This window comes from Cebus imitator, unplaced genomic scaffold, assembly GCF_001604975.1.
Source record: "Cebus imitator isolate Cc_AM_T3 unplaced genomic scaffold, Cebus_imitator-1.0 Scaffold53, whole genome shotgun sequence".
NCBI classification, from domain to species: domain Eukaryota; kingdom Metazoa; phylum Chordata; class Mammalia; order Primates; family Cebidae; genus Cebus; species Cebus imitator.
Genome location: NW_016107368.1, coordinates 550,057 through 560,114, shown reverse-complemented (window position 1 = coordinate 560,114; position 10,058 = coordinate 550,057). Strand labels below are relative to the sequence as shown.

The following is a 10,058-nucleotide window of genomic DNA, read 5'->3' as shown; positions in this document are numbered from 1 at the left end:
GAGTTTTGCTCTTATTGCACAGGCTGGAGTGCAATGGCGCAATCTTGGCTCACTGCAACCTCCACCTCCCAGGTTCAAGAAATTCTCCTGCCTCAGCCTCCTGAGTAGCTAGGATTACAGGCACCCGCCACCATGCCTGGCTAATTTTTGTATTTTTAGTAGAAACAGGATGTCACCATGTTGGCCAGGCTGGTCTTGAACTGACCTGAGGTGATCCGCCCATCTCAGCCTCCCAAAGTGCTGGCATTATAGGCATGAGCCACCATGCCCGGCCTACATTCTATCTTTTCCTTTCCACCTGGCCACCTTCTTCCCCCATCACTGTAACAACCCACATCTCATATTGATCAGTTATAGTGTGATCAGGTGTGATGAGAACAAAATGAAATTGTAGGCTTCTTCCACAGTTATGAGGCATGTGAAGCATGAGACAGCCTCATCCCATGGGCTCTTGGCCCCTTCCATGAACCTAATCAGCACCTCAACACCATTTCCTTGGTCAGTTTTCCTATTTGCTTCCCAGAACCCTAAGTGTCCTCCCCTAGTGTTGGGCTTCACTGCATAAAACCTACATGGCAGTAAGAAAAAGAAAAGAATTAGAGATCTATCACAACTATAAGCCAATGACAAAGGAATATTATATAATGTCGGTACGTACCAGGGACTGTGGAATGTCACTGAGCTGCAGCAGGTTTAGGAGCAGGAACAGCCCTCTGAGAGAACCACAGGAAGAAGAGTACAGCCAGAATAGATTTGAGGTATCTGCCCACTGCAGATCTCTGCCCCTTAAGGTAGGTGCCCACCTTGGCTCACCCCAGTTTCCTCTGGGGATTTACTTTTTAGACTTCCCCAACTATCATCATTGAGCCATAGGGTTTTTTTCCCCCAATTACAATTCTGATATGATGGCTAACAGGAATTTTGTGATTTCAGGGCAAAGACAGCACTGCAGCAGTACCTGGCATGATGGGAACACCCCTGGGCACCTGCGAGCATCCCACCTCCTTGTTTAAGGAAGTACAGGAACCAGCCTCATTTGATTCCTTCTATTTGCACAAGTCACCTTGGACTGCAGGGAGCTGTTTTGCAAAAGCAATTTAGTAGGCTTAGATCTCAAATTCATCTTGAGAACATTTTTTTGAGGTAGTAGTTTCCTCAGAAGACTCTTGGGTTTTGTTTTGGTTTTTTTCTGAGCTACCCGGACTCTTTACTGAACAATCAATCATTTTCCTTTGGACCTACAATTTTTTGCCTATGCTGCAGCCACTTTGTGAGTGAGAATGAATATGTCTGTGTGAACACACAGGCATGCGTGTGTATGTGCACGTACGTGGGCCAGAATGAATGGATATGTGTGTGTGTGAGGGATACCTCAGATTTTTCTTTTCTTATTTTGTGTGAAAATCTCTTTTCTACAGATTTTCCAGGGTTTAAGCATTGCTTGCTGTATAAAAAACTTTACTGAATTATATACAGTTTGAATGAAATGTTATTTTAAAAACAAAACAATTGTTAAGTGTTCCATAAAGGTTATGTTGAATTTTGGTCAGATGAATATTTGTAAGTAAAAAATATATGCATTTCTGAACCTCAACTTACATAGATTTTCTTTATATAAAAAAAAGAAAAAGTTGGCTATAGCTGGCCTGATTAACAGGCACTATACATGGTGCTGTGCAAAATAGTAAGCTAGCATCTTACTACCGTCAATATTAGCAGGTACAGAGCCTTTTTTCATCCTAATTCAATAAGTTCTCAGGCTACCAAGTCAGATGGACAGGGAGGAGTAAAGTGAGGCGACAGATTCACCATAGGCTTTTTGAAGCATCAAAGGAAAATATAACTACTGATAGTGAAAGCCCAGTCGTGACCCAGATGGGCTTACCCTTGACAGGAACTGGGGACTGAGAGCCTCCCAACTGCCCTAACTCCTGTCATTGGTATACCAATATCTGGCCAGATTTAGAACCAGTCATGGAAACTTGCACTCATATTAAAAGTAGGTCATCTCTTCCCAGAAACAGTCAGACACCTTGTGCTTCCTGAAACAGCATATATCACTGTGAAACTAAAGAATGTGCTACAGACACACCTGAACAAAGAACAGGATAGTTTAGAAAGCTTTCTCTTACCGGTATTCAGCAAATTTCATACTAGTTGCTCAGGATTGCTAGTTGGTATGCTTTTGTAAAATGAGACTGAAATTCAATAAAAGATGCAACTAAAATCTTTTCCTGCATGAAGCCAAAAGCACCCAGGTTGAGAGAGGGGCAAGGGAATCTCCCCAGGATGACTAAAGATGACTTCAGCAAGTACTCCTAGCCCTTCTGCACCCCTTAGCTTGGTCCCTGCTCCAACTTCTGGGTCAGCTGCAAGGTGAACTCAACAGAAGTTGCTCTTGACTGTTTGAAGGTAGAAGCAGCCTGCCTTTTCTCTTTGCTAAAAGAAGGTCAGAGGCATCGCAGCCAGGATGCAAGGTCTGCAGTCCAGAAGCTTGCGGTGAGTGTGTGCCACAGATGGAGCCCCAAGCCCACCTACCAGCCACTCCTGATGGGGTTGCTCCCACTGCAGCTGCCCTATCACCACCCTGCACCTTCCTTGGAAGATTTAAATGTTTGATTGCGAATGAATGTTTAAAAATGTATTTAATGCAATTTTTCCTGCTCTCAACATGACCACCCAAGATTCAAACACAGAGATTTCCAAGTTATTATTTTTTTAGAACATCACTGATTTAAAATCTGTCACAACAGGACTTGGGTTTTGTGCAGATATCAGAATGCTAATGTGAGAAACCCAGTTAAAGGAAAACTTTGTTTATTGGAAAGAAACTCATTGTTTCTAGTACTGTGAAAATATCCTTGGTTGGCATTGTTAACACAAAACACTGTAGTGTTGGTATTAAATAGTACCAGGTAAATATAAAGAAACCAATAAGGAATTGCTGAGACAATCTTGAACCCAAATAGCGTTAGAAAGCTGAAGACCCAATGAAATAACACTTTCACACTTAAACTCTGTGGTGAAATCTTGCCTGTGGGTATAAACAGATGGTCAAATTAAAAATGCTTTACTATAATTAACTTTTCTGATTTGAATGAAGGGAAATGTATTTATTGAAACAAAGCTGTTTGCTGCTTTATGCAGATGCAGTGTTCAGTCAGCAAGGAAGTGGGAAGAATGGACATGGTCTTGTGTCTACACCCAAGTTCTTAACTAAGCTTCTCGCTCTAATACTGCATTCTGTTTCTCCTTTTGTGCCCTGATTGTAACCCAAAATTTATGAACTAGAAAAGAATGTCCAATTTAATAAGTTGCATTTTTTTTTCCCTTAAGCACTTTATTCAGAACAATACATGTTCTTCTGGTAGTGTTTGGATAATATGATTTTAACACATGCTAATAAAAAAGCCAAGAAAAATCATGGCAACTTCTAAAAAGGAGTCTGTTTTCCAAATGTCTAGAACATTAGGAAACATCAGAAGATAATGTGTACAGGTTTTGGAACCTGTGATTCTTGGTAAATGAAAGTCTGGGAAGTGGCTTTGCATTTCAGAGTGGGAGCCAGTGCCTTAGGGTAACTATGGCTCCCAGAGGCATCTGTAGGAGTCTGGGGACCCCTCTCTTTTTGGCTTCCTTCTGAAGGCCAGCAGACCCTTCATAGGTGGCCACTCCCAGCCACAAGATATCCTGTCCCCAATGTCATGTCCACCCCCTCCATGCTCTTCTCCTTAGGTATGCTCCATCTCCACTGCCACCAGATGCACAGTGTGCGAGCGCATGCGGTCCCTCTGCAAGGACACACAGGTGCTCTTCATCTACCACATGTTGCCACCTTTTCCTGTCTCGGAATCGTAGGCACATCCTGTCTCAGGGCCTCACTGTAAACAAAGCCAAGGACATCTGCGCCAGAGCATGGCGGAAGGACGATGAGCTGGCTAGCAGGAGAGGGAATAATCGTGGTGGGAACCTCTGAGAAGACCCAAGGTAAGGTCAAGAGAGTAGGAGCAGGGCCAGGCAGGCCCCCATTTCCCATAACTGACACAGGGAAATCTTGGAAGTGAGGCCTAAGAAAGGAGGAAAGGGGGACTCCCACCCCAGATCTTGATGGAGGGCTGACATAAAGGTTCCAATTTCTTACCACCTGGGATAAGGACTGGTGCTATCCCTATCCTGCCCCTTCCCTGTTTACTGGGCAGAGAGGCACATAGTTATGTTCAGCATGAGAGAAGGTCCAGGATCTGGGTTCAGGGAAGGCTCAGGGAACACCCCCTAAGGGCCATGGAGTAGACTATTAAGGCACGTTTCCTCCCTCTGTCTCTGCAGCCCCTGGCTCCTGGCTTTGGCAAGTAATCAGTCTTTAAGTGAAACCAGAACCAGTCCTTAAGTGAAACCACCCCCCTTGACTTCATGGAGCTGAGCCTGCCCTCCTCCCTATCAGACACTCACACCCAGGAGCCAAGAGGCCTTAAAGCCAAAAACAGCACCTATCCTTTAATTCCTGATTTGCTTCTATTGTGGGAAACCAGGCCCAGGGTCTCCGCCAATGAGTTCCATCCTCTGAGAGTGGGCTAATACTTGAGCCACTCTCAGGAACCCCCTTAGACCCCATCCCCTCTTCCTTATCCCATGAAGCTTGTGGACTCCTAAAGATGCCCTGCGATGCTGAACCCATGGCATCCCTCAGTCACCAGTAATGGGAAGAAGGAGCATGTCACCATTCCTCCCACTCTAGCCCCATCACCTGGTGCCCCGCCTGCCTGCATTGCCCTGCCCAGCTGCTTCATTCATCACTGACACAAGAACACAGGCTCAGTTCCCCCACCTTATTTTCCCCCCTCCCCTGCTTTGGAAGCCCTGGTGGCTCCATCCCTTACCTCACCAGTGTTGGAAAATCCTTGGCTTCCCAGATTCTGGGGAGATCAGGTGGTTGTCTGCTGGGTGCACCCCCTCCAAGTTGCTCATTCAGAGCCACACACACCTGTGGTGTGGAAAGCCCAGGCATAGGGCTTGTCCAGGTTGTTTGCCACTTCTGAGGTGGGCACAGACTATATGGGCCCCACTCCTGAGCTCACTCCCAAGGGGAAGAGCACAGCCCCGTCGTGGGCTGTGAGTCTTGCAGGTCTGGAATACTGCATCCAGCTTCCTGAAAGGTCCTGTCATTGAGGTCTCTGTTGGGCACATTGAGAACCTGTACAGGTACAGATGAGCACCGTGGACACGTATGTTTCCATCCAGGGATGACACAAGGTCCTGGGAAACACAGTGACCTTAAACAGTAGGGCCTGCCCAAGGTCACTGGCCTTGGTTCCCACCTCTGGGGACTGACTTATCCATGTGTCCCCAGAGCCAGCCCAGGGACTAGCACAGAGTGCCTTGTGCTAGGCTGACAAAGTGTGATACACCCACAAAGAAGTCCTCTGGGAGCTAACTCCCCATTTAAAGAATAGTCATGGATAAAACCAGCAAGGAGGAAGAGGCTCACATTTGCTTTGTGGTATAGAAGAACATGGCCTTTTCCTCAAAGGAAAAAGTATGCCTGCATTTGGCAAACTTACAAATAGAGTGGTTAGATGGGGTGGCATTGTGTGCTAATATTCCCAAGTGGTCATAATCGCTACTTTTTACTGAAATCCTGTGTCCCTCAAGGAAAGAAGTACAGAGAGATGGCTAAGCCAGGCACTCAGTGAAAGCTGAAGACAACCTGGCCCCACTAGGAGCTCTCAGCTTTTAAATTTAGGCTTCAGCCAGAATCAGAAACCAGAGAAATGGGGGAGGGATGCATCAAGAAAATTAAATGAACCTTGGTTCCAAATGTAATGTCCAAGCATTGCTTTATGAACATGCCCTGGTAATAGAGAACTGCAGATGGGTGAATCTGGCAGCAATTAAATGACTGTCAGTGTGACTTGGGCAGGCGTGGAAGCATTTGGAACCTATTTATATCTGCCATGGCATCAGTGTGCCTGCAACTGTAATAGCCAGTCTTGCTGCACTGTTTTCAAGCTCATGGTTACCAAATTAAGTTCTAAAATTGTTTAATTCATAAGGTAGATTTGTTGGGCAAACACCATCTCATATAATCCAGTATCCTCTGAGATGACATTGTATCTCACAACAGGATGTAATAACTGATGTCCATTTATTTTGCAAAATCCCAAAGACAGAAAAAAAACTGTGTTCTACATACTGTTTAATAAGGCAGTATATACTATTTTCTTTCTTTCTTTCTTTTTATTAAGATGGAGTCTCACTCTGTCGCCCAGGCTGGAGTGAAGTGGCATGATCTCGGCTCACTGCAACCTTCACCTCCTGGGTTCAAGCGATTCTCATGCCTAAGCCTCCCAAGTAGCTGGGATTACAAGTGTGCACCACCACACCCAGCTAATTTTTTTGTATTTTTAGTAGAGATGGGGTTTCACCATGTTGGCCAGGCTGGTCTCAAACTCCTGACCTCAGGTGATCCACCTGTCTCAGCCTCCCAAAGTGCTGGGATTACAGGCATGAGCCACCGCATCCAGCCGTATTATTTTCATTGTCTACAAAAGACAGCTAAACCAAAAAGTATTGATACTCAAAACAGTAAGTTCCGATTTTGGAGATCCCTTTTGTGCAGCAGACCCCTGGTCACGTGCTCCGGAAGAGCAGCACAGCCATCTCAATCCATATCCTCTGGAAAGCAAAGCGCCTTAGTGGGCCCCCGCTGCCTCTTCAGCCTCACCTCCTGTGGGATGACAGATGTTCGGTAGGACTCCTGAAACAGCCTGTCCCAGATCTTCCATCCCACCCACTATCCACAAAGAAACGGAAAGTTAAAGGTCAGAGCGGGAGGGCCAGCAAATAAATCCTGATATGTGTTAGGGACTAGGAATTAAAGAAATTAGAATGGGTAACATTGGTTGAGCATTTAATTTGTGTCATATCCCAGACCAAGAGCTTTATATTCTTTCATCTTCATAACAGCTCTATGATGAAGATTTTTATTATGAAGTTATTTGTGGTTATGACGAGTCTATCATCTCCATTTCACAGATGAGGAAACTGAAACCCAGAAAAGGTAAGTAACTTTTTGGAGGCTCTTCAGCTGGGGAACAGCAGAGCCAGGATTCAAACTCAGGATAGTCTGTCACCTTAACTCCTGCCTTTTTCTTAGCAGAAAAGTACTAAGTACAATGGAGGCATATACTGCTCCCCAAAGCTGAGAAAGTGTGACACATTAGAATAAATGGGCAGAACAGCACCCCAGCCAGGCTGCTTCAGTGTGTCCAAAGGAGGCTGTGCACTAATTCCCAGGATGTGGTCTGCAGATAGCCCCTTTTCTTATCACCTGAGGCCAAAAAGTCAGTCTCATGATCTTCCAGTACTTCCAACAGCCCAATGAGAATTTCCCAGCCAGTTCCCCTACCTCTTGCCCCAGACTTGGCTCTGAGTTATAGCTATTTGCTTCCAATCACCACCCCCCATTCCCAAAAGCTTGAAGGTGCCCCACAACCCTGGACACATAAAGAGATGCATCATGGACTCTCTGAGGGCAGGTCCCAGAGGAAAGCTGGCCAGGAGTGTGTCTGATCCACATAGAGCCACACTCCCCAGGATTTCCTGGCTCTCCAACCTCTGTTGCATGCTCAGCTTGTTCCTCAGCTGGCAGTGGGAATAATTCTACTTCAGAGGGCAATGGCAAGCCCACCTGTTCTGACTTGGCTGCATTTCAGACCTTGAGACCATGAGCGTATCAAACATTTAGGCAAATGCATTGATTAAAACCCAAACATTTAGACATACATCGATTATTGCCATTTCAGATGTGAATGTGGCCTTCTCCCAAGAATCCAACCCTCACATCCTTTGGGTTTTCCCAAGATAATCATATCCCGGCCCCTTCCACTCATTTCAAGCCCAAACATGTATTGCAGCAGTTTGCTGGTTGTGGGGTAGGCTCCAGACCCCTTGGGGTTCTTACCCAGATTTGGAGGTGGTGATCCCACCAGGTTTGCCTTTCCCAGAGGCTGTCTGAGTGCTTCCCATGAGGGGAAGGTCCTAAACAACAGTCATGCATTGAAATGTGGGGCTGAGGGAGATGAGGTCACAGCAGGCTCAAGGTCAAGGGCCCTTCCATATAGCTCCCCGTTTCTCAGCAAGCCCTTAGGGGCTTAACATGGAGTATATGGAGCATGCCTGGCCTCTTGACTGGCTTTGAAGTGGGTTTCCAGAAAGTTAATTAAATTTCCACAATGGTTTCCACAGGGAAATGCAAATAAATTACTTTTGCAACAAAAATATGACTCCAAAATAAGCAGCAAAAAATTTAATGAGGTATTAAAAAGCAACACTGTTACTCTATGAGAACACAAAACAGTTTAGTATTGATACTCAAGTTATATAATCACCTGTATATTTAGGACTGTGTTAGATTGAAAACTTAGTTACCAAAAATTATCAATCCCCCACACACTCAAGCACATAGTCATAAATGCCTTGTATCTATGACTGAATAAAAACCAAATCTGCCTTGATAACTTACCCTGAAGGGCTTCTGTATTTTTGTCTGAAAATTTCAAACTGGGGAAGAGCAATGCCAGTTCTCTGTCAGCATCTTCTCTATCCCGGCTTCCATGGATGGCATTAAAGGGCATTTCTGTGCCGTACTGAGCCCGAAGACTGGGAACATTGGCAAAACATAAAAGAAACAATTGTTTCATTTGAAAATAAATGTTTTGCTTTCTGGCAACATGATCACTACCTACCAATCAGCACCCTGCATTCCTGTGAAATTGCTTTCTCTGCAGGAAATACTAAGAATGGCAGCAATGATAATAGTAGCTGGCATTTATGTGGTCATAGTGGTGTGCTGGGCACATGGTTGGGTGCTTTACCTACACGATCCCATTGTATTTTTGCCACAGCCCTATGAGGGAGACTGCTGTTACCCCCGTTCTAAAGATATGCGAGTAATGGTATAAGCACAGGAGCTGCCATTTTGTCAATATTATTACCAGAGGGGAGGACCATACCAAGTGCTTGATATAGCTTTGCATAGTCATCCTTGCAATAACCTTGTAAGAAAATATATTGCTATGATTTCCTGTGTGTCAAACACTACTCTCGGTGAGATACATACATGTATATATATACACTCGTGATGAATGCTCATATCCCCATTTTACAGTTGAGAGAACTCAGGCTGAGAAAAGACTTGCAGTGACCTAAGATCTGAATCCTGAGCTGGCTTTCATTAGCCCAGCCTGCCTCATATATAAATGTTCCTGGTCCCCTTCAGCTACAAAGTACAACTGCAGTTTCTTGGCCTCTCTAATTTTTTTTCCTGTTGTCTGGGCCTGTCAGCTTCAAAGTCCAAGGTACAGTGGATTTGGATTGATGGTGCCAGGCTAAATACTCCTAAGTCCAAAAAGCAGGCCAAGCCAGCCCAGTGCAATGTGCAGAACAGGGTACTCAGACACACGAGGGCCTCAGGACACCCTGATGGGGAATAGGATTGGATGGCATTGAGACTACAGTGCTGATTCTCAGTCTATGCCCCAGAGTCTCTGACTGACAGGCTTGAATGGGGCCCTAGAATCTGTATTTTCCTGGGAGTGTACTATGGAATCCTCTGGCTGAAAAGAGAAAACAATGACGGAGGAATGAATCCAGCAGCAGCCTTTAGAAGAGGACAGAGCAGGAGAGGAGGCAGCTTACAAAAGGCACTCAGCAAAGGCTGGGAACTGGACCAGTGTGGGAAGATGTCAGGGTCTCCCCAAATATATAAGAGGGAGGCTTCTGGCCATGAGAGAGTCCTCTGTGTTACCCATGATTCTGGGCTAAACACTGAGTGGGACTCAGCCTCCTGGGATGCAGGTTTTAAGATGGATGAAAGGACCACAGCTGGTGACGTCACCTTTCAGGCTGCTCCCTCCTGGCCACATTGGGGTCACAGGGGCCCATGATGGTTCGCCAGGTAGTGACCACATCCTCGAAGCCCTCAGTCCGGGTGAGGATCAGGAGGTGGCTTGGTCCACTGCACATGTGATGTACCAGCTTCTCAAATGCCTCCTAGGCAC

General features: G+C 45.6%; 2 protein-coding genes across 14 annotated transcripts in view; one reads left to right on the top strand and one right to left on the bottom strand.

The window, feature by feature from the left end:
• LOC108304193 (armadillo repeat-containing protein 8-like) overlaps positions 1–3,440 on the top strand; it is a 14,969-nt gene extending 11,529 nt beyond the window's left edge. The window contains exon 4 of the mRNA XM_017528246.2: positions 934–3,440. Coding sequence (XP_017383735.1) covers positions 934–967 — 34 coding nt within the window. The 3' untranslated portion in view covers positions 968–3,440. The remainder of the gene's footprint in view (positions 1–933) is intronic.
• Positions 3,441–6,123: 2,683 nt separating this feature from the next.
• Positions 6,124–10,058, bottom strand: part of NME9 (NME/NM23 family member 9) — a 26,453-nt gene continuing 22,518 nt past the window's right edge. For all 13 annotated transcript variants that reach the window (XM_037738371.1, XM_017528239.2, XM_017528241.2 and 10 more), the window contains 3 exons: positions 9,896–10,050; positions 8,522–8,658; positions 6,124–6,724 (listed from right to left, as the gene is read on the bottom strand). In XM_037738371.1, the coding sequence (XP_037594299.1) occupies positions 6,690–6,724; positions 8,522–8,658; positions 9,896–10,050 (327 nt within the window). In that variant the 3' untranslated portion in view covers positions 6,124–6,689. The remainder of the gene's footprint in view (positions 6,725–8,521; positions 8,659–9,895; positions 10,051–10,058) is intronic.